Here is a 25,681-nt window from a genome sequence, read left to right on the forward strand (position 1 = left end):
ATCTCAAATGCTAGATTATCAAGCCGTGCTTATTCCCTTTTGTCAACTAGTGCTATAGAAATCCAGTGACTTCCAGTTTTTCATTCAGCCCAAAAAGGATTTCCATATCTAATTTTTCCATCCACGAAGCCCCTCTTCTTCATACCAATTTCCCACTTTTATTCACTATCAATAAATTCTACTACTTGGAATATAATCTGATTCATATTGAGTCCATAAATGTTTTTTTTCCAATCATGAATTTTCATTTTTAATTCTTAAGTGACTCATGTTTCAACCACCATATTTTCGCCACATTCTTAGTTTGACTGATGAATAAAAGATTGGATGTACATTTGATGCTGTACACACCATTTATCTTACTACAAGTTGCAAAAATATCCCAGTGTGTGCATATCTGACTTCATTTGATTATATTACATTGTTACAATGTGTACAATGTAGACATTGATATGTCTTAGACGTTATGAAAAACATTTGTTGTGATCTAACTGTGTCCAGTCTTGTGTTAATCACTAGATCCCTAAAGTTGTTGATCTCTGGTAAGCAAATCAGGTCTCTCTTTGAATAACTCTTTCCACTTTAGGCCACTTTATAGCATTGACTAATAATGTTACTTGAGTCCACTATGACATATGTCTATCAACTGTTTGTGGCTTATTTATTATTTTACAAGAGTAAGTTCCTTGATATGTGTTGTACTTTGTTTTTGGCTTACTCAATAACTGATGCCAGGTATCCTTTATCGAGAATACACATGACAGTACTAGCACAAGCTATTTCTTAAATCAAGAGGTCCTGTATATGATTTATTACAAAACTCATCTAAAATCCTAATAGTTGTTTGTTTGCTGTTTTGTATAGCACATACTAAACCCAAGGTATGAGCTTTGCAAGAATACTAGTAAAGTTACAACAGTAAGGGTAAAATATAGGTATTTAAGTAGCTTGTATACCATATGTTTACAAGAGGCTGGAGGGGAATAATGCACCAGGAGTAGGAGTGGTTCATTAGGTAAGTATATCTGAGTTAGTAGCAGTATTAAATCCGTCTTGAAGCTTCAAGTGGCAGGTTTGTGCATAGTTATGGAGGGATTGAGCTCCATAAACTGGGTACAATGCAGTTGGCAAATTTTTCAAAGTTCTTCTTGTAGGCATACAAAGATGGGTGATTGAGTTCAATATTCTGGGAGCTTTACTAGAGATGGATTGTGAGCTAGATCTCTTTTTTAAACAGAGAAGCCTTTTGATATGCTTATGAGGTAACACAGCTCTAAATAGGTTCCTGAAATAAATGACTAAAAGTATGACATAGAACTGTGGCTCATCTAAAAAAAAATAACAGAACACTTTTCCAGTTTTATGATTGTGCCATGTTTTCATAAGTCAGTAAGTGAATTGTAAATGCTCTATTTCAACTTTCACAAGGAATCCCCATTTCTGATTCCGTCAGGTTGCACAGCCACATTTGTAAATTGAATCAAATGAATCAATGTTATGTTAGCTTCTCTCTTACTTGTTAATCATTATTTTAACTGTTTCAATTCATTTCATCTCATTTCATAGTCAATTCATTTTACTCAATGTTTGGTAGACGATGAATGTTTCAAAAAAGCTCGGGGTCCCATAAGGATTCCACATTCCATAATGTTTATTAAAATCGCCCAATGCATTTCGGAAAGTACATTTCCTTCTTCAGGGGCATCTACAAATATAAGAACGCATTTTAGCTGACATGTATAACTTTGTTAAATACTTCATCACCTTTGAAATCAAACATTATCCATTTTATAATCATGACTGGTATCCCAAACCATTTAAACAATGATTACTCTCACAGTCAGAAACATGTCCTTCTTTGTTTCATCATTAGTTTAAAGCACTTTGTAACCCAGTAATCCTAACCCACTATTTGCTACACATCGTTGTTCTATTATAAGTTACTTTGCGCTTACCATGGGGGATGGGTTCCCTAGATACATAAAAGCAACCAATTCTTCGTGCTTTCACAGCGTGTAGAAACGCTTCTGATACAGATGAAATTTACTCACTGCAAGAGTATTTTCTTATCTTTTCAAAAGTGGTCCCGCCCATATTTGGTGTTACGAAGTGGTAATTCATTGCATGTGTCTATCTCCCAAACTTATGTAAACATTAACAAAGGACTACATTAATGTTTAGTCACTTTCACGACGTAACACTAACATCCCCAGAATACCGTGTAATAAATTCATTGTAAAGTGCTCGCACTAATCTGCCTACATTTCCTTTTCAGCGACCTTGTTTCTAAATCAATGTCTAAATAAATGTCCTCTTTTCCAAAAGATAGATTGCTTGATGAAGTGCATATACTTTTCAATACTTCAATATGGCAGAGAACCCGGGTCCCGTGCTTGTCGTCATCTATGTTGTAGCTTTGATCAGATTTTCGTTCCATGTTCCTTTTATCTTTTCATTTCTCAATTTTCATTTTGGGTGCAATCTCAATTTGAGATGAATGAGAATTATACTAATTTATTCAAAGGAAGAGGTGCACACCTGGTCATCCCAATTTCGTTTTCTCTTAAACATGTTTGTTTGTAACAGCGTGCATTAACCTGCTTTGCGCTTCGTCTCGGTGCGCTGTGTCGAATTAACTTTCACAAGGACTCCCCGTTTCTGATTCCGTCAGGTTGCACAGCCACATTTGTAAATTGAATCAAATGAACCAATGTTATGTAAGCTTCTCTCTTACTTGTTAATCATTATTTTAACTGTTTCAATTCATTTCATCTCATTTCATAGTCAATTCATTTTACTCAATGTTTGGTAGACGATGAATGTTTCAAAAAAGCTCGGAGGTCCCATAAGGATTCCACATTCCATAATGTTTATTAAAAATCGCCCAATGCATTTCGGAAAGTACATTTCCTTCTTCAGGGGCATCTACAAATATAAGAACGCATTTTAGCTGAAATGTATAACTTTGTTAAATACTTCATCACCTTTAAATCAAACATTATCCATTTTATAATCATGACTGGTATCCCAAACCATTTAAACAATGATTACTCTCACAGTCAGAAATATGTCCTTCTTCGTTTCATCATTAGTTTAAAGCACTTTGTAACCCAGTAATCCTAACCCACTATTTGCTACACATCGTTGTTCTCTTATAAGTTAATTTGCGCTTACCATGGTGGATGGGTTCCCTAGATACATAAAATCAACCAATCCTTCGTGCTTTCACAGCGTGTAGAAACGCTTCTGATGCAGATGAAATTTACTCACTGCAAGAGTATTTTCTTATCTTTTCAAAAGTGGTCCCGCCCATATTTGGTGTTACGAAGTGGTAATTCATTGCATGTGTCTATCTCCCAAACTTATGTAAACATTAACAAAGGACTACATAAATGTTTAGTCACTTTCACGACGTAACACTACCATTCCCAGAATACCGTGTAAGAAATTCATTGTAAAGTGCTCGCACTAATCTGCCTACATTTCCTTTTCAGCGACCTTGTTTCTAAATCAATGTCTAAATAAATGTCCGGTTTTCCAAAAGATAGATTGCTTGATGAAGTGCATATACTTTTCAATACTTCAATATGGCGGAGAACCCGGGTCCCGTGCTTGTCGTCATCTATGTTGTAGCTTTGATCAGATTTTCGTTCCGTGTTAATCATTATTTTAACTGTTTCAATTCATTTAATCTCATTTCATAGTCAATTCATTTTACTCAATGTTTGGTAGACGATGAATGTTTCAAAAAAGCTTGGGGTCCCATAGGATTCCACATTCCATAATGTTTATTAAAATCGCCCAATGCATTTCGGAAAGTACATTTCCTTCTTCAGGGGCATCTACAAATATAAGAACGCATTTTAGCTAACATGTATAACTTTGTTAAATACTTCATCACCTTTAAAATCAAACATTATCCATTTTATAATCATGACTGGTATCCCAAACCATTTAAACAATGATTACTCTCACAGTCAGAAACATGTCCTTCTTCGTTTCATCATTTCGTTTTCTCTTAAACATGTTTGTTTGTAACAGCGTGCATATCTAGGGAACCCATCCACCATGGTAAGCGCAAAGTAACTTATAAGAGAACAACGATGTGTAGCAAATAGTGGGTTAGGATTACTGGGTTACAAAGTGCTTTAAACTAAGGATGAAACGAAGAAGGACATGTTTCTGACTGTGAGAGTAATCATTGTTTAAATGGTTTGAGATACCAGTCATGATTATAAAATGGATAATGTTTGATTTTAAAGGTGATGAAGTATTTAACAAAGTTATACATGTCAGCTAAAATCCGTTCTTATATTTGTAGATGCCCCTGAAGAAGGAAATGTACTTTCCGAAATGCATTGGCCGATTTTAATAAACATTATGGAATGTGGAATCCTTATGGGACCCCGAGCTTTTTTGAAACATTCATCGTCTACCAAACATTGAGTAAAATGAATTGACTATGAAATGAGATGAAATGAATTGAAACAGTTAAAATAATGATTAACAAGTAAGAGAGAAGCAAACATAACATTGATTCATTTGATTCAATTTACAAATGTGGCTGTGCAACCTGACGGAATCAGAAACGGGGATTCCTTGTGAAAGTTAATTCGACACAGCGGACCGAGACGAAGCGCAAAGCAGGTTAATACACGCTGTTACAAACAAACATGTTTAAGAGAAAACGGAATTGGGATGACCAGGTTTGCACCTCTTCCTTTGAATAAATTAGTAAAATGCTCTATTTCCTCATTCCTACTTCTGCCATGGAACAGCATGAAAGGAATGTGCACAATTGTACAGCTAAAGAGTGGTATATACAATTAGTAAAGTATTTTAGCCCAAGATAGTCAGCCATACCAGTCAATATGTTAGAGATAGTTTCGGAAAATAACAGAATCAGCCTAGGAAACAGGGCTCCTCTTTAAAGTTGTACACGGGGATTGCCTCAATCCAAGTCCATGGCCCCAATGCCTACAGCTTACCAGCAACTCCCGCCTCTTGATAAAGGAGGCAATCCAGACATGGACAAGGCTGAAAGAGTTTAGAGAGAATGAGAATTATTTCGCCTAAAATACACAAAAACATTTTATTCAGTAGTTGTTATTGTGTTGCTTTTGTTATTTTCTGTCTTTGGTAACTACACTAGGGTGTTCTCTCACTAACGGATGTCTTGGGGTGAATTTGTGTGTCCATGAGGGTTTGTTGTCTCAGTGTGTTTGTGTGTGTGTGTTGAGATGTAGTTGTGCTGGTATGTATCTTAGTATGGAAAAGAAAATATGTGATATATATATGTATGTGGTGGTATTTATATAGCACAAACCTAAGCAGAGGCAGCAGAGTCTAGCACAGTGCTAAAGGGAAAAAATAAAAACAGAAAATGTTTCCTGATCGGAGAGGGCAGCCGAGTTCTGATAAAGGAGGGGACAAACTACTATGTAATATTCTTTGAAGATGTATGTCCTCAACTCTTTCTTGAATTGAAGGATTGATGTGTTGCGTAAACTAAGACTCTGGCTTAGCTCTACAAGGTTTGCTTTCACATCCATGGGTGTAACAAGTAATCTTAGTTCAAGGCACCGACAATTGAATGTGAAGAAAAGGTTGTTATAGCCATACAAAACCCCACTCAGTAAATAGTTTAAGTGGTCACAAACTACTATGTAATATTCTTTGAAGATGTATGTCCTCAACTCTTTCTTGAATTGAAGGATTGATGTGTTGCGTAAACTAAGACTCTGGCTTAGCTCTACAAGGTTTGCTTTCACATCCATGGGTGTAACAAGTAATCTTAGTTCAAGGCACCGACAATTGAATGTGAAGAAAAGGTTGTTATAGCCATACAAAACCCCACTCAGTAAATAGTTTAAGTGGTCACCATGCTTTCTAAGTTACTAACAGTTCCTAAACAGGGATTCGGGGATGCAGTGGCAAATTGAAAGCCCAATTTCTTTCTTCACAATATCACACACAAGTACTGCACAAAGAAAAGGCATTTTATGTTAAAAGGTGTTAATTTAAACAGGCTCACCCTGTTGCTTAGCACATCTAAAATAACCACACATAATATTATTAAAACAGCACTAAAGCATGTTGTGAACAGCACAAACAAGTTGAACATTTCTATTGTAGTGGAAATATCACCTAACAATCTAAAACCTACTTCAATGCTCTAAACTATGAGAGAATAGAGTAGAATAACTTGCATCTAGAGTTTCTGAGAGAGAATCAACACACTGCATACCTGTTTACAACAAGGAGGTGTTATCAGTAGCCGGGAGAGAGCGTTCCCTCTTAAATAAAAACACGCAGCAGCAATAGCTTCTGTCCTACCGGCATTCAGCAAGGAATGGGGTGCTGTGGCATTAGGGCAGTCAGGCAGTCTCTCTCAAGATCTTGGGGCAATGTTTGTGTGATAATATAGGGCAAAGGGCCTATCCTGCCAAGTGGTCACTTCAAGGGCATTTTACACTGTGGTGTATCTGATATGGTAATTTCTGACATAACCATAGGACTGTCAGACGTAACCTGTCTGCATCAAGATGCTAGTCTTAGACACATTCTTATGAACAAATAAGGTAAAGGCATTTCAATTCAGACTACATTGTTTATGTTATTATTATTGTTTGACCTTGAAATAGTGATAACGAAGGACTTGTACCTGACTTGTGTCGCATCAGGTGTCCTATTGATGTCATTGTCTGCGCATTCGATGTCTTATCGATGTCGTTGTCTGAATGACTTGACACTTTCACAATTTTCTTAGACGATAAGGACATATGCCTTGTGTGTTAAAGGCAGCCATGCTGATGATTAGGCAAAAATAGGAAAAAGGTAGTCTTAGCCTTTTCAAGATGAAGTCTGACTTTAGGAACTTTATCAGTTGGGGTGGTCCTTATGGAAATGGGAATGTCCTGCTCGTCTTGGTGATATGTTCCTTGAGGATGAGGTCAGTGTCAAGGGTAATTTCGAGTGACTTTGCTTTGTGGTTGAATCCTTCCAGGTTCAGGTTGTGGACCACTTGTTTTTTGTTGTTATTACTCAATAGGTGGAATTTGGAATTTGTTTTTTATATTGGGAATTGCGAGCCTTATTACTTCATGATGTGAAACATGACTGTTCCACCTTACAACTCTATACCATCGCAAATTGAACTGTCCACTTCTCTGTTGTAATAGAATTCTGTGGTAGTAGCATTCTCTGTGAGGCTGTTGGGGAGGCGGATGTGCTGAAGTATGATGGGGATGGTTTTAGATGCTTGATCCTCATTTGCCTACTTAATGCTTCTCTGAGTATTACAGCTGTTTTGGTTGGGTTGAGTTTGAGGTAGGGGCTGGACATCTAGGACTGGTTGAGATGGGAGCAGTACTTGGGGCACTCAATGTCTGAGGTGGCGTGGACTCTCATGTACAGTAGTGTGACATCGGTATATTGGTGAACGTTGATGCGGTTGACAGTAAGTAGAGTTCTAAGGGGCTTCAACTAGAAGTTGAAAATGACAGGGCCAGGATGGATGCCTGAGAGAATAGGCAGATGGCTGTGAGCCTCTTGCATCTGCAGGTGCCATTTTTGACATACTAGGGTGAGTTAGATATGTAGAAACACCAATGAATGACATTGCCTGTGAATGATTTCTGGATGTAGAAGAAGAAGATGGGGTATTTGATAGCAAGAATGGCAGCTAATGGGTTCAGATTATAACGGAAGTCAGGGATCATCGTTATCTTTGGTCATGATGGGAACAGCTATGATTTAAGTACTGGCTGTTAGAGGACTGCAGTGTGATATGTACCTAGATTGATAGTTATGCAGGAGATGGTTGATTTTGATGTGATCGTGCAGTTGTGCATAGAATGATCTTTTAATGATACTACAAATGAAGGGTATATTGGCGATCATCCAGTAGTTAACCAGGTTCTTGGCATCTATAGTGCTTTCTTTTGGAATTGGAAGATCAGGTCTATCTTGATGGTAGTTTCTAACGTCTTTCTTTCCTAGAGGAGGGAGAAACTGTTAGTATTGAGACGTTTCTGAGATTGTCTGCAGAGGGCTTTGTTGAAAGGTAAGGGTAAGCCATCATTGCTCTAATATTTTATTATGATATAATTGTGAATACAATTTTAGTATAATCTCTCTTATTCTACTGTGGACCTCATTAGAGTTTAAAATCTTAATAAACAAGCATTTGCAATGCAACAGGTCTCGCAATAGGTCTCGCATTATTAAAGTTTAAGCTATTGGTGTTGCATTATTTAGCAATACCAATAGCTCAAACTTTAATAATGCGAGACCTATTGCATTGCAAATGCTTGTTAGAAAGGCTGGTGCTGAGCACCGGCATGACCCCGCCCACCAGGTTCAACATGCTGTGATTCTGGGCAAGTCACTTAATCTCACCGTGCCTAAAAAAATAAAACCAAATGGATTTGCTTGTTGGGTAGTGTAACTGGTGCTCTTTTAAAGTGCTCCAATACCTTTGGGTCGAATTCGTGCTATATAAAATAGCAAGAAAAGAAAAACAAAGTTCTTGGGTAATGCCAGACTCATCAGAGGTTGGGAGATGCACGGCTTTCTTCTCATTCCTTTGAAAAGAAATATAGAAAAAGTTCTGACACCCAACATATTTTTATCAGTCCTGAAAATGGAAACCAAAAATTCTTAACGGGTCTACTACGGGTGTCTGTCAACAGAACAAACGGAAAATCTATGTACAAAAATAGCACGTACGTGTACGTGGATTCAATGTAATATTGGCTTCTCGACCAGCAGGTGGCGCACCTGCATCAGAAACAGATGGACGTGGTTGCTTTTTCTGACAGTAGAGATCAGACTGCACTGCTCTGCACCCTCTTGGCCACAGAAAAAAACTAGAAGAAACAAGAGTCGGTAACCACGGGGAAGAATGCCCAAATACAGAAGAGGGTCTTTGAAGTACGTCTGGAGCAACATCAGCGATTACTAAAACGATGTGGTTGATGTGGGCCAGGGGCAGAGTGTTTTAACAGCTACGGGTGAGGGAAAGGACATAACAGAAAGCGAAAGCACTCGCACACATTCACAGCAAACAGCCAGCAGCAAAAGCGCGCTCACAAGGACAAATCTGACACTGAAAAAGCGCGCGTCCGACTCGTGTCCACATTCAAGTAGGCAAGAGGTCTCGAATGCTCGACCTAAAAATTATTGAATTGAATTGACATAATCTTCATAGGAGCTGCATTTGAGGGACAGGAAGTTGAAGGAATGCTATTTTTAGGTGTTGCAATAATAATAATGCTTCATTGTTGATATTGGTATAGTGTTTAGTGTCAGGTGATGTGAGGAGTTTTCTCTGTGTAGCACAGGAGATTTTGAGTAATGTGAGGTCTGTGGACTATCTGCTCTACATTTTTTTTTCTTGTCTGTACATGCTGTGTTTGTTAAGTGTAAGGTCATTGCAGTACACTTGCGCTAATGGTTTCTGGTTTTTGTTGTCACGTGGATACATGTGTGGTTTTCGAGTAATGAGCTGAATTTGTTGAGAAGGATATTGACACGGGGCTTGGTGATGGGGCTGGAGGTAGCTTGAATTGTAGGTTGTTGATGGAGAATTCCTTAAAAGATCTAAATATTTGCTGATCTCTTTTGGGTTCAGCATGAGTTGGTAATTGGACCTAAAGCTGGGTGATAAGAATGGTGAGATGTTCAGTCTAGGCAAGATGTATGAGTGGCTTGCATCGGATGACTGGTGAAGCAGAGCAGATGAGTTTGTGCATGTATCATTTGGAATCATAATGTTGGATGTGAGTCAAAACGTTGGATGTGATACTATATCATGTTGAGCTTATTAATGTTGTTAAGGAGGGTGTTTCCTGTTTTCTTTATACATACAGATTTATGTTCAATTTGCAGCTGTTGAAAAGAGGGAAAGTTAGCTCTCTGGAAATTGTTCTTGTGTATGCTCTTCTGGTCAGTCTTTCTGATTGCCCTGATTGTAGGATATATACTTTTTCCGTGTGGTCACCACTGATTTTTCACCATTCGCTGGACTGTATTTTATTGTTGGTTTTTAGACACAACACACTTGGGCACTACTGTTTAGTGCTTGAGCCACATAAAACATGGATAATTGGCCAATCCCTGATTAGCCAATCCATGATTAGCATATTTAACTTTTCTATAAGGTCTTAGTTTATGGTGTGCAAATAAACCCATGAAATGAAAAGTTAACTATAACCTATGGGCAGGCTGGAGCACTTAGTGTGCCATCCTCTAGTATGATAAAATAAAACATGGCTTCAGGCCTACAACTGTAGACTGACTGCTGCAGTGTAAACCTGAAGTGTGAACTGTTAAAATAAGTCCTTTTCACAGGTAGAAGTCGCCCTTTTAAATATTAGTGAGTCACCCTTATGTAAGCCTTGTAGCCCACAGGGTAGGGTGCATGGTATTTAAAAGTGGGACATGTAGAAAATCAATATTACCATGTCCCTACAGTGACAATGCGCAAAGATGTGATTTGCACTGTGGCAGGCCTAGATGTCTTATATAGAAAACCAGAGAGCATATTAAAATACTTACACTACTAACTCGAGAAAGGGACCAGCTAGAAAAATACTCCACAGAATATTCAGAGTGGTGGCTGTGGGCATCCTGTGGCACCACAGTGCCAAACTTGCTTAACATGTAACATTTGGGACACACTTGAAGGAGAGAGAACAGAATGCCAAGACACTTCTTATGTATCACTGGTCCGGTTGCTGAAGAACACTGTTTTTGTCCTATCATACTTCTGTCCCTGGGGTTATTGTAGGAAAGTGGATTTTAGTGTTTGTTGTGGGATGACACTTATCATTCCCCTATGACATTCTCACACACACCTAGTCCTCAGAACCCAAATTCAGTGTGGCTGCACACTTTGCCTATCTTGAAAATGCCCTGACACAAGGCATTTTATGTTTGTTTGCGGTAATACAAACATGAACTACTGAAATAGTGGGTTGGGATTGCCCTGGGTACTTTTACCTCATTGGTGACAGGGTATCCAGGAGTCACCCCCACTGACTAGCTGGTGCCAGGTTTTAATGTGGCACCCCCTGACACCCACTAAGAATACTTTCTGGCCCTTTGGAAGAACTGAAGAGCACCATATCTGCTGTGTATGACCTGAGGTGGAGCCCATCAGGACTGAACCTGCTCCTCCTTGTACCAAGCACAAAAAGCTGGACTCGCAGGGTCAATTGGCTATCCTCTTGTGTGGCTACAGGACACAACAAACTGCAGGAGGCCTTTTACCTGGAATGACCCACTGACCAATAGCAACTATACCTAGACTGGACCTTCCTCGTGGTCTCTGCTGGAGTGAGGCCTGGCCCCTAATTGCTGCCTCCTAGGAGCCTTAGAAGTTATCCATAGGAGTTGCTTCAGAAACCCAGAAAGGTTGGGACTTAAAAGACTAAGGGCCAGATGTACGACCTTTTTTGCGTGAGCAAATGGGTTTTAGACCCGTTTGCACGCGCAAAAATTCTGTGGCCCATGTACTAATCATATTTAGCAAGTCGCAAAATAGGGTTAGTGGCTATTAGGAAAGGGCATTCCAAGGGGGTCCCTTCCTAATAGCGAGTCCAACACCTATGTAAGAATGTATTGCGACCGCAATTGTGGTTGCAAAACACTCGCAGTTTACTACCCTCTTCAAGAGGGCGGTAAACCACTCGCAAATGCGAAGCAGTCCCCAGGGGACCCCCTTCGCCTTTGTGGATGGGTGCGCGGATATATTTTCAGAGCAGGCAGTGAGTGGTCCCAGGGGCCAATACCTGCCCTTAAAAATTGAAACAAAAATGTTTCCTTTTTTTTTTTTTTAATGCATCCCGTTTCCATTTTTTTTTAAATGCTTTATTAGGAGGCATCAGCGTGAGCAGTTTAGTGAGCCGGCGAATGTGATTCGGCGCGCTCCGATGGAAATGGCGCCCCGACGGTGACACCAACGGACAAGAAGGAGGTATGCACCCGAGATCGTCACCTGGGCGGAGAGGACGACAGAGAGCCTGTAGCTGACTCCGGTGGCGGCCCCCCCTGGCAAACTGTGAGTGAGACCTGCGGCGCCGGGCGCCACTGGGAGCGGCGCACTCAGGAGCAAAGGGGCCTAGCAGCACGAAACTTGTGGGCGCTGCTTCTGGGCCTACACGAGGCCCTGGCAAGCCACCGGCGGCCCTGACCTGGAGACCCTACACAGCTGCCCCCATCCAGCTCTAGGGGGAAGTAACGTCCGGTGACTGATCAGCGGTGGGTCAGCACACACCCTCTAGTGCATCGGCTGAGTGGCGACGACGCCAAGCCCGGAGGCGCCGCACAAGGACAGCCGACCGCAGGGCACAGTCACCGTGGCAGTGCAACAATCTCTGGCACGGTTGGAGGCCTACAACAGACGGGGCTCACCACCGCTGTCACCGGAGGCGCGCAGAAGACGACATCTGGGTCTGGGGAGACCCAATGCTTTGACGGAGCTGCAGGCTGCCCATCCTCCCAGTTGAACACCACGGAAACCCGCATTGGAGCGCACTAACCGGAGACAGTACAAACGGCGCCCTGAGCACAGACACATCAAGTCCAACCGGCGAGGCCCTCTCCAGCTGGGGATGACGCTCTGTACCCGCCGCCACACAAAACAGCCACCTCTCTTGCTCACACAACTGTCCACCGAGCTGCCCAGGATCACGTAGCTCGCACCAGGAGAGCTGCCTGAGCCACACGCTGCACAGCCCTCCAAGAAGGTGGGGCCCCTGCTGCTGTCCCTCTGCGACCCCTCCCTGGCCACGCTAGGATCCCCAAGCACGAGACCACCTCATAACCGCGCCGTGGGAGCCAGGGCGGTCTGTGAAGCATTGTGGCTGACCGGAGAAAGCAACAACGTGAGCAGGTACACAGGACTTGACTACGCACTTGCCACAGTTGGGGGAGAAGGGGGTACCTACAAGCAGTGGCCGCAGTGAGATCTTGGGCCATCCTCCCTCAAGCAAGCGAGAGCCCCGGTGGGGGCTCCCGCAGTGAGGGCGCATACACAAGACTCGCGACAACAAGAGAAACCTGCACATCAAGACTCAGAGGGGGTTTGGTTACCTCATTGGAGGGACGGGCGGGGGCCTCATAATGACCACAATGAGAAAGAAGGGGGAGAGATCGCTGAAAGAAATGCTCACTAAAGGCCCCGCAGCAGGGGACAAAGGGGGACTTACCTCGCCGGCTTCGAAACCACACAATGAACAGGAGCATGGGGAAGTGCCTATCACCCGGGCGTCCCTTGAAACACTCTTTAACACACTTCGGTAAGATTTTCAGACTCTGAAACAGGAGGTAGCGGGCAAAGTGAGAAAAATATGCGGAGACGTTGACGAGCTGGGGGAGCGTGTAGCTGCCATTGAAAATGGTGTACAGTCCAAAAATGAGGAAGTAGAGCTCCTTTTTTTTTTTTTTTATTGAGAACACGACAATGGAAAAAAAATAAACAGCATAATTCCATAGGGAAGAGGAAGTAGAGCTCCTACAACAAGAAATCATATGCCTAAAGGATCAACAGGTGGATTTACAGGCTCACACTGCGAGAGGAAGGGGCGGACGTGACCAGATAATTCCAGAACCTCTTCCGGGAAATCCTGGGGGAGCCCCCCCTCCGATTTTGGGATCTGCATTAAAGTTATCACCCTTAATGTAGAGGGGTTAAATAACCCCATTAAAAGACGAGCCATCTTGTTATATTTAGGGAACTCTGGCGCCTCGATATGTCTCCTGCAAGAAACGCACCTACTGTCCAAAGATTGGCATAGAACGAGATCCCGGGCATTTCCTCAACAGTTTTACTCCTCTACTACTGATAAGAAAGCAGGGGTAGCTCTATTGTTTGCTAGGCACTTCCAGGGCACGGTGGGTGATAAGGTGGCAGAGATTAAAGGCAGGCTGCTGGCATACAGGGTGAGGGTGGGCGGCACTTCCATGATCATAGGGTCCCTCTATGTCCCTAACTCACGTCAAGAAACTTTTCTCAAGGGAGCCCTGTCAGAGATTCTTAGTCCCCAAGACAGGCACGTCCTAGTGGGAGGCGATCTCAACCTGGTCATGGACCCGGAGACAGATAGGTCGGGCCATCGCTTTGGCTCCACAGGAGCAGTATCGACAGAGGGGAGAAATTGGATTAATCGCAGAAGACTAGTGGATCTTTAGCGGGAGGCCCACCCTCAGAGCATACAATACTCTTTCTACTCGCATGTGCACCATACATACACCAGGCTGGACCACTTTATTGGCTTCTTGGAACTCAACACCCTTGTAGACGAAGTGGACATCATCCCGGGCGCAGTTTCTGACCACGACGCTGTGTTATTGACAATTGCAGTCCCCCGAACTAAAACACCTGGGGGGAGGTGGCGACTGCGGGAGACCCTACTACAAAGAAACGGGGTGACCCAACAGCTACACAAAAGCATCACTGACTACCTCACAACCAACGACAAGCCCGACACGCCCTTGACCGCGCTGTTGGCGGCTCTTAAAGCAGTAGTGAGAGGGGAACTGATAGCTATCTCGGTGGCAGAAACCAGAGAGCGAAAAGAAAAGAGGAAAACACTCACGGCTAAGGTGGTAGAACTAGAGACAGTGCATAGTCACATGGGTGCTCCCAGGATATGGAGGCAATTGAAGGCCGCCAGGGCGCAGCTCGCAGGCCTTGACCTCGACAGAGCCGAGTGCGCAGCCCTGCGGCTCAAGCACACATACTATGTAGGGGGAGATAAAATGCGGCGTCTCCTCGCAAGCAAACTCAGAGCTTGCATTCAACGGTCTAAAATTATAACCCTCCACAACGCTCAAGGAAAGAAGGTGGGACACGACGACCAGATAGCTGAGGACTTTAGAGACTTCTATGCCTCTCTCTATAGCAAGGACTTGAATATTGACACAGATCGGGAGGCCTACCTCCGACAGGCGGCGATGACAGCTATCAATGCAACCGGAGCCGCGACATTAGATGCATCTATTAGGATAGAGGAAGTGATCGGAGCGATTTCCCGCCTCAAACCCTTGAAATCTCCTGGGCCAGATGGCTTTTCGGCCGGTTTTTATAAAACTTTTTGTCCGACTTTTTAATTCCTTTCAGGGACCCGGTTCTATACCTCCAGATATGCTGGAGGCAGACATTATTGTATTGCCAAAACCAGTGAAGGACGCCACCCAGTGTGCCGCTTGCAGACCGATATCCCTACTTAACCTAGACGTAAAACTTTTTATAGGGGTCCTAGCGACTAGACTACCACCGTTACCTGGCATCATCGAACCAGATCAATCTGGCTTGATTCCGAACAGACAATGCAGCGACAACACTAAACGCCTCATGCACCTAGTCGACAAGGCCCACTACACGGGGATAAACGCCATGCTACTGTCGGTGGACGCCGAAAAGGCGTTCGACAGGGTACACTGGGGCTTTTTAGGCAAAACAATGGTGCATTTTGGCATTGGGGACCGCTTCAGGGCCTGGGTCGCGAGCTGCTACGATAAACCGAGGGCAATGATAAGAGTTAATGGTATAAGCTTGCGGACGTTCGACATTAGATGGGGCACGAGGCAGGGGTGTCCGCTGTCACCCCTCCTCTTTGCACTCTACGTAGAACCCCTAGCACAGAGGATCTGAGACAACCCTTACATCGACAGCATTCCCTTCGGAGGGGAACAACACACAATCAGTTTATACGCAGACGACATCCTAGCAGCGCTAGATTCACCCAAGCATTCAGTGCCAGCCTTCCTGCGAGAACTGTAGCCCTTTGGGAGGGTGTCCGGCTTTAAAATAAATATGGGGAAATTGATGCTCCTACCTCTAGGTCGCAACACAAACATGCCACGAGGCGCATCTCCCGAATATGGGGGTCTGGAACCCCATGCCACGATCCCATACCTGGGGATAGTCCTAACCCCGTCTACTGAACAGATAGTCACCCTGAACTAAACGAATCTCACCTCCCAAATACACGGAGATTGAGGAGATGGCAAAAACAACCACTATCACTTCTCGGCCACATCGCTGCAGTAAAGATGTCCATCTTACCTAAAATACTATACATCTTTCAAACCATCCCAGTTGGGCCGCCCATGAGAACCATACGCAAGCTGCAAGAAGCAGTGCAACAATTCATGTCCCACCAACCTCCAAATAAGGGAGGACTGGGGATCCCTAACCTACTAAAATACTTTGAAGCGGCGCATCTCCGATACCTGGTGGAATGGAGCCGACCCGAATTGGAGAAGAGGTGGCTCTTTCAAGACCGAGCGATGGCGCAGTCACCCCTCTGGAAGATACCCTTCCTGAGGCGACCTGATAGACCGACATACCTCAACAAATCCCCAATCACCCGCACAGTGATGCGCATATGGGACACGGTTGTGAGTAAGAGGGGGCTCACCTCATTTCCCCCGCCACTCACACCACTATTCGACAACCCTGAATTTATACCGGGGATGGAGAGGCGAGCGTTCCCGCAGTGGCGTACCTCAGAGTGCAAATCCGCGGGCCATCAAAGACCCGAAACGATTTCAATACTTCTAAATTAGGCACTGGTTGATGCAGCTGGAGATATGTCCACTAGTAGGTAGAGAGCTGACAACCTATGGGAAATGGCTTATTACCAAGCAGTCAGACCGAAAACTGATTACCGAACTCTATAAGATGATCTGTCCTCCAGCTCCCCCACGGCCCTCAGCCGGTCAGAAACGCTGGGAGAGAGAGTTGGGGAGAGACCTCTCAGGAAAGGAATGGCAAGCCATATATGCTATAGGGCAAACCACACAGCCAGGAACACAGCTAGCAGAGAAGCAGCGGTCAAAGTCGCAACGTATGGGTACTTAACACCACTCAGATTGAATAGGGGTAATCCTAACCGTAGCCCGACCTGCTGGAGAGGCTGCGACGAAGAGGGCACATTGACTGATCTATTATAGGAATGTCGGGAAGTAACAGGATGTTGGACGGCAGTTCTTAATGGCATCGACAAACAATTTGACACTGAAATACCCTGCTTCCCCACCTATACATTCTTAGGGCTGCCCAACGCACTTACATTCCCACTGAAATCACTTAAGGGGAGACAGATGGGACTGGCAATGGGAGTGGCTGTTCAACACATTCTATCGCTCTGGGGTACACAGACTCGCCCTAGGCACACAGGTTGGCTGCACAAGCTATTGTACATTGTCAGTGTGGAGCGTATACAAGCCAATCTTACTCAATCTATGGCCTCATTCAACACTGTATGGCACCCTTTAATATCCCTATTGGCGCTAGAATTCAACGAAATCACATGCCTGAAATATCTTTGCCTCCTATGACTCACAGACACATCGACACCACAAGAAACTTCCGAAGGATAGATACATCCCAGTCCTCACATACGCTAACCAAATATGATAAGACCATGGCACACTGGTTCGGGGGGGGGGCGACAAGGGGGTAGGGATTATTTTTAGTCTTTCTGAGGTGGTAAATTGCTTATCTAGCGGGAGCCTTTGCACCGCCTTGCAGCTTTGGACACTTGCTACATCGACAAACTCTCGTTTTGAATCGCAACGATGCAGGGTGGTTGGGTTGGATTCGGAGAGGGCCCTCATTGTTCAAAACGGGATTACCTGGGGCTTGTACTGTGTCTATTTCGTTGTCAGAAACTCAGTTAGACAAAAAAAATGCTTTATTTAAAAGCAGTCCCAGAGATGGAGGTCTGCTGACCCCAGCAGGCCACCATCCCTGGGATGCCAGCCATTCCCAATGGGGTTGCAAATTGCGACAGCCTCATTATTATGCTGAGGCATGCAATTTGCCACCCCATTGGGAATCGTAAACAGTGTCTCACACACTGTTGTACATTGGAAATTGCAACTCGCACTTTGACGCAATTTGCGAGTCGCAATGTCCAATGGTCGTACATCTGGCCCTAAGTCAGAAGGTACAATCTTAGACCGTTACAACCCTGGTAGGTATATTCGACACACGCTACATCGCAGTCAGCATGAGGTCCCGGTCTACAGCGACCATAGACTATTATTGGTGCCTAGAGCTTTTTGGTGATATTACTTTTTAAAACCTTAAAAATGTATATCTCTGGTTACCCTATTGTATTTTCCTCATTTGGTTGTGGGGTTTTATTTCTTGGTGTTTTGACTTTATTACTGTTTCGGTACTGACATAAATACTTTACACATTACTCTAAGTTAAACCTGTCTGCTTTGTGCCACAGCTGCCGTGGGGTTGAGCTCAGGTTAATTTAGAGACTCTATAGGTTCATCCCAATAAGAGTTGTGATTATTCCTTGAGGTGGGCAGTTGCCCAGCCCAAATATTATTCCAAATAATAATCCAATTTCTTACACCCGTGATTGGCTTCAAATGGCCTCCCTTGAGGATCGAGTGGACAAATGAGTGGATTCATCACGGTGCTAACCGAGCTGACGTGTATGCGAAGGACATGTCATAATCCATGTTATCTGATACTCTAAGCCTGTTCCAAATAATATGTGCAATATTCAGAGTTCTGACAATTGTTCAGGAGCAAGGAGAAGAATGCACAGTTTTTCTCTGGCTTGCCATTCATTGGAGTGAATTATTCAGCCTTGATATTGAACACATCCATGTAGCTAATTAATACCAAGCAGACACCAGCAGCTTTGAAGATACCATCCGAGGGTCTAAAAGTGTTTTGGGCCAGTTAGATGATAAAGTGTGAAAGGTGTTCCAGAAACGGAGTTCTGTGGAGTTTAATCTAAAATAGTATTCTTCAAGATGTCATTTATCAAATGTGTATCTTCTTCCTTAGAACTCAGGAGGCAAGTGGTCAACTCCACCTGTGGTACCAACACTGTATCCTTTGACTCCACAACAAGACTGGCTGTGCCATGGAAGAACAAAACTACTGACGTCTGTGGTAGAATTAAGATTAAGATTCTGATCACTGGGAGTAAGAAAGCAGTATTGAGTTTCCATCTGCAGTTCTAGAAAGATCCTGCATACACTTTGCCTCAGGTCTAGCCAGAACAGCTAGGTCCTGATGAAGTGAAGTCACTGACTTCAGAACAGGAAAGCAATATGTCCCTATTCTGGTACATAAACAAGGGATGTACTATGTTACCTTGTACAAAGAATTATAGAAAATTTGGAGTTCATAATTTTCCAAAATAAACTCAACAAGTATGTGATATCCAGATATATCAAGCAGGAGACATGGCAGAATATAATAGCTCTGATTACTCCAGAAGACGCACTTACCATGCTGGATCTAATGGGTGATATCTTTCCTATTCTGATCAAATCTTGTGTTTGAATCTTGTTGAAAATATCTCCAAGAGTAGTCATCATAGTACTGACTTTATTAGCCATATCTCCACAACCAGAGCCTGTCAGCTTGTCCCTACTTTGACAAAGATTTAGTTCATTAAAGAAAGTGGAAACGTACATGAATTATCCAAGATTACATTCTCTGATTAATCTGAACTATTCTTGATGGCAAGGACAGGATCTAACATCGATTGGTGCCCTTTGAATTCTCACTAGATAAGCAGACAAGCAAACAGGGAAATGTGCAAGGGTATTGCTTCTGATCCAAAGGCAAATGACAGCATACATTTGTGTGCCTCTGGATAGGTTGGATTATATCTGTGATTATGTACAACTATGTGTAGCTCATATATAACCTCAGGTCCCATCCCCCATGGAGTTTGAAAAATGTATGATGACTTTTTACCATCCACCCTTTCAGAAGCACCTCTGCATCTTGTGCTGCAAATGATTATCATGCCCAGTGCATGTGGTTTAAATACTACAGTGGGAACAATTCAAGTGCAGGGCTTTTAGTCTAGCATAGCATTGCACATGTTATTCAACTGAAAGGAACTGAAGGGGGGTCTTCCATGTTATCAGAAATGTTTTCAGGGTGATCCACAACTATAATCAGCCTTCATAAAAACAGATAGTATGGCATCACTGGCCTATACCAAATGAGCCAAGTTGGCAAATGTTTTGAAAAAATGTGTTCAGTCAATTCTTCTCTCCCTTTAATCCATGTACATCATTGATGTGAAGAACATCTAGGTGGAAAGATTCACTACAATAGTCCTTTGGTGAAAGATTTATCTGTGACATCACAAGATGGACTAGATAGCATGTTACACATACACACAAACATACGATAAACCACTACGCACCTCCTTCCTTTACAACTGCTCATGAAAATAAATGTGCATTGAGAAAGTTAAGGTACTTCTAATTCAACATGCTAACAACATACAGTGGAACGGCCACATCAAACACCAAACCACACACAGAATATCGAGAGACCAAAAATCGAAAAATGTGTACAAATAGAGACGTATAGATTTACTATTTCTAACTCCACATCTGCGTACGTTGAAGATATGTGTACAGCATAGGTACATATATGTGGCATTAGGTATAGAAAATCTACACATACTTACCTGTTAATATTCTTTGGGATGTTTCACCCCTAATGTTGTGTCCCACTGATATTCTGGGGTCGATATTCAGGGTGTAGACCGAACATATCCCTAAACAGCACTATTAATCATCAGACTTCATTCGCTCACCTACTGGAGAAAGGCACATTCCTGCTGTCCCACCCAATAAAAAATCCAGGTTTTCTTTACCAAATGCTGTGCATAAATGAACAGCTTACCCACATCATGAACCATTTGGGCCACTAAACTGATGCAATGAAAAAAAGATGGGCATAATTTCCTGCCCAGGGTCCACTGATTTCATAACACACCCCAGTGAATGGCTTACACAACTCAGCACACCAAATGCATTCTACACTGACCCAGTGCCAATAAAGAATGCCACATATACAAAATAATGCATTTTTCACTGATCCAGTGCAACATGCACATACTAAAACCCAGGAACAGCCTAATGCACCTCTCTTACGACAACATCATGCACACGCACACTGCGTTCATTAACCTGCACTCCATCGGTGCAGGAAAACAACACTCCTAAGCCATCCAGGTTGAGTAAGGCCAATGCAAGATCATTTGTAGAAAGGCAATGGGCACAATCATTAAGAATTGACTACCTCACTCAAGCTCTTTAAGTATTCCACAACAAACATGTATTACAAAACTAGTGTAACATGGACTACAAAACAAGGAAGCATATTTATGCAACAGAATGCTCTGTCGGCCAGCATAGAGACCAGCCTCCTGTCTAACATCTACCCTGATGTCTGGCAATTCTAAGATTACTTGATACAGCATTACAATATGAGGTGACGTAGTCTAATGTCAATAATGGCACCGTTCCTTAATCTTTGGATACAAGGGGCACAGTTCTATTCAACCATAGAAAAAACTTGTTACTTTCTTAGCCCACTCTCTTGAAGCTTCTACCAGGCACAAATGTATATGCACAAGTACCACACTGTACACTTGCTGCACAGGCAAGATTGTTCCTTTCTAACAATCACTGGAAAAGAATAGATAGAAAATTACCTGTGAGTTTTGCTGTTCTCTGTACACAGTGTTTTATTACAAAACAACTGCCTGCTGGTACGCTTGAATGCCAACATACTCCAGTGTGAACATAAGAGAATTCAGTACAGTTCTGCATGAAAAGCAATCCCATATGGCCAAGACTTTTAGAGAGATGTGAATAATAAGCTGCAACCAAAGCCAACCTTAATCAAGTGCTGCCTTACAAGTTATTCCTTTATCTTCCCAAAAGGCAATACAGTGCTTAACTTTGCCAAAACCATTCTCTCAAATGTAATAACAGGTTATTAACCTCACTCTTAAGGATACGACATCACACGTGTCTGTGAATCGAGCCAATTATTATTGGCCCTTCATTGGACGACCGCTCATAGGCATTGAGACTGCTTGCATGTTCTGGATTCACTATCACAGAGGCTGGTCTTATGCTCAAATGAAGACAATATGAATATATCCCATATGTTTTTTTTCAGAGGTGGAAAAGGCCAGGATGAGGTAGTCCTCGATATTGTATCGAACATATTAAACCAGTTACCACAGACTGTGGAGGGAAACCCAGCAGAGGAGGTCACAGCGAATGAAACACAGTTCACACTGGGAAAAATAATGTCCGGTCACCTTTGGAATACCCTTGCAAAAGCTTCCACAGGTAAGGTCTACCTTTGTGTGCACCAAATGTATTGAAACAAGCTTCCCCGGAAAGCCCTCTGTATGCCTCTATCTTGTCATTGACAAACCACCTTCACTGTTTGTGAAAATATTAAATGCACAGACTTTGATATTCTCAGCCCGCCTGCTCCTACATGTACCAAACTTTATTTGTTTTCATTTACTCCTTCCAGGATTGTAACATTTTGAATCAAAAAATGTGCAAGAACCCCAGAGCACTTTTTCCCAATATATCTTCTTAAGTGTAGATGGTCGCCTTTCTTCAGGAAGCCATGCAGTGTCACTTAAGAAAAAAAAAGATTATGCAGGCAATAGGTCTAGGCTACAATGGCCCAATTCTTCATCTTGTACTTAAAAATGGGGCCAGGAGAATTATATATGTGCATAATTTCATGGTGTTTTAGTTCAAAAGCATAAATCTCTTCCAAAACCCCTTTTTTGATAGAGCATTGAGATGAAGGAGAGCATCACAGTGTAGCTCCATAGGCTGTTATTATATGAGGTAGAAATAGAGGCTGTGCCTTTAAGAACCCAGGGACCATCAGTATCCCATCATGCTGAGCAGGTGGCTGTTGCTTTAGTTCTTTTTTCCTGATCCTGCTGACAGCACCCTGGAGCTTGGCCAATTTTTTGCTTTTTACCTCAAAACCTTCAACTGAATTTTTTTGATAACCATTTCATCTGATTATTTGATCTTTCCCTGGCTTTTTTTATTTTCTCCTGACAGAAAATAGAGGTATTTTGACAGAAAAATGTCATTTCTTTTTGACAAATACCACCGCTTCATGAGGTGTGTATTATTTGCCTCCGGGAAAATCATGTTCCTGAAACTTGTCGTAACTGCAGGAACTTTTCAAGATGCACTTTAGTTACAACAAGATTCAGGAACATGGCTTTCCAGACAGGGAGAAGATTCACCTCCATGGTACTGAGAAGCAAATATGACAACAAACCCAGTCTGAAGGTGGGACCTCAGGATGAGGAGAGGGTCAGACCTCTACCAGGGCTCTGTCAGCTGTGTCTAGAAGGCATGCCAGGTAGAAACAGCAGCAAAAACGCCATCAGTCCCGGTAGACGTCAAGAGGATCGACGTTGAAGAGAGGTAATGCGCTGACCTGTTCGCCATCTATTTATGGCTTGACATCAATGATGCGCCACAGGTCAGCGTCAAGGCAAGGGGTATAGACATCAATAAAAATACCCTCAACATGCAGACCTCGTTAGATGTCGAGGAGCCCATCGACCATGAGGACGCCATGACACTTGCGGTCAAGATCCAGATTGACATCGAGGCACCGCCGAACAAAAGACGTTGAGGTTCATACCGACATCGAGGCGCCGATGACGCTAACCGTCGACAAACTGGTTGACGTCGAGAACCCTCTCGACTTCCTCAAAACTACAAGAGGCAAGAAGGAAGAGGAGACATATCTACTCCTCTCCAGTATTCAAGAATATACTCCCCTTCATGGGTTGCACCATGTTCTCCTCCACCAGCGTCATCTCCCCCTCTTCAAAAACCTCCTCCTCCGCCACCGCCTCATCCAGCCACACCCCTGGTACCAGTCACTCCCACACCGAGGCATAGATCTTGGTCCAGATCGTGCCATCATTCCATGCGCCACCACATAGCTCAAGGCCCTCATCTCCATAATCTAGGTGCTCCTGCCATTGTCACTATTCACGACAGTCTCGGTCCAGACACACCGAGGACTATACTCTCCAACTCTTTCAGACTCCCTACCTCCTCACATATCACCGGTGGATGATATCACCACTTTTCAAGAGGTCTTGGTAAGGGAATCTGCAAAACGTAATATTGTGATTTCGACTACAACACTAATGAAATCAGTAATCTTTGAAAGCCTTCAAAATACGTCAGCATCAATACCTTTGCTGCTACTAGTGCCAGGCCTCTTAAAACCGGCTATGGATCTCTTCTTGAAACCAACCTCCATTAAGCCAGCTCCAACCAGGCTTCAGAAAAAATACTGCCCTCCGGTGCAAGATCCTGCTTTTCTCCGTACTGACTCTGTTATTGTAGTAGGGTAAAAGACACTTCATGCCACTACTTCCATTTCGACAATGTTTCCTGATAAAGAGAGTCGAAAGTTAGACTTCATGGGTCGTAAGGTTTGCAGTACGGCAGCAACCACAATTAAAGCAGCTAGTGCAGCTATGACAGGGCACTCTGGAAATCCATGCAGCAGTTTGTTGAACATCTCCCAAGAGTGAAAAGGGGAGACTTTACTGAAATCCTAAATTAAGGATTAATGGTTTCCAGTCAAATCATTACTGCTGCAGCAGACTCTTCCCTACTAGCGGCAAATGAGTACTACCACAGCATCGCTCTCCAAAGGCACTCTTGGCTTCACCTTACATCCCTTTAGCCAGAATCACAGCAGAGAATATTTATTCTCCCATTCTCAAGTATACCCTATTTGGAAGCCACACCGATAATGAGATGGCACGAATGAAAGCGTAAATGAAGACTCTGTAGGCAATCAGCTTAGAGAGACCAAGACAGAAAAGAAAATCTTTCCATCCCTACCAACATCGTTTCTGTTCGCAGTGGGTTCAAACTCCTCAGCGGTATCAAGTGCGTCAACAAGGTGGTGGACAGCAACAGCACCAACGACCTTACCAAAACATACCGAAGGATGAAGACTAGGGGTAGATCCACCCAACATTGCCTGTTCAAAGAGGCAAGCAACCATCTTGGTCAAAACCCTGAAGTATTACTTCTCCCTCTTCTATTGTCCACTCCGGTAGGGGGAAGTATATCTCATTATCTGGCAGAGTGGCAAAAAATAACAAAAGACGCCTGGGTTCTGAATATTGTACAACATAGATATTGTCCCAGATCACGAGTCCTACCACGCCCATCCCTCCAAAACCGCTCAGCTTCCAACTCCTGCTGTTACTGTTGGAATTCAACATCCTCTTACAAAGGCAGGCGATGAAACCCGTTCCCACACTACATCTATCCCCATTTAACCAGGGGGATTGGCTATGTTCCATCAGCCTTCAAGATACATACTTTGATATTCCAAATGCCAGAAAGCATTGAAAGTTTTTGAGGTTCGTAGTGGGGCAAGACCACTCTCAGTACCAAGTACTTACATTTGGTTTCAAGTCATCACCCAGAACATTCTCCAAGTGCATGGCAATGGTGGCTGCCTATATCAGGAAGCACAAAATATGTGTCTACCCATACCTAGATGATTGGCTGATCAAGGCATCAACATCTCAGAAAGCTCAGCTTCACCGCAAATGGACTTGCAGTCTCCTTCAAAGGTTAGGCCTTCATGGTAACCTCAAAAAGTCAATGTCTGTCCCTGTTTAAACTTTGCATTATTTGGTAGCCTCCATCGACACAAGACAGGCAGGAGAGATGCTTATCGATCCTTTGGAAGTGTCACTCTCTCATGACAGCTTCCTGTCCAACGGTGAGAACATTATCCTCTCTCCTCAGCTCGATGGCCTCCTGCATCTTC

General features: G+C 43.2%; 1 protein-coding gene and 1 long non-coding RNA gene across 2 annotated transcripts in view; one reads left to right on the forward strand and one right to left on the reverse strand.

The window, feature by feature from the left end:
- The window catches only part of DNAH14 (dynein axonemal heavy chain 14), a 1,144,348-nt gene that overhangs the window by 974,434 nt on the left and 144,233 nt on the right, over positions 1–25,681 (forward strand). The window contains exon 81 of the mRNA XM_078647362.1: positions 21,989–22,164. Coding sequence (XP_078503488.1) covers positions 21,989–22,164 — 176 coding nt within the window. The remainder of the gene's footprint in view (positions 1–21,988; positions 22,165–25,681) is intronic.
- Positions 1,351–4,923, reverse strand: LOC144762358 (uncharacterized). Its single transcript, XR_013596080.1, has 2 exons — positions 4,864–4,923; positions 1,351–1,705 (listed from the first exon to the last, which is right to left on the reverse strand). It is a non-coding gene; the product is annotated as an uncharacterized LOC144762358 (long non-coding RNA).

Source organism: Lissotriton helveticus, chromosome 6 (assembly GCF_964261635.1).
Source record: "Lissotriton helveticus chromosome 6, aLisHel1.1, whole genome shotgun sequence".
In the NCBI taxonomy this organism is placed as follows: Eukaryota; Metazoa; Chordata; class Amphibia; order Caudata; family Salamandridae; genus Lissotriton; species Lissotriton helveticus.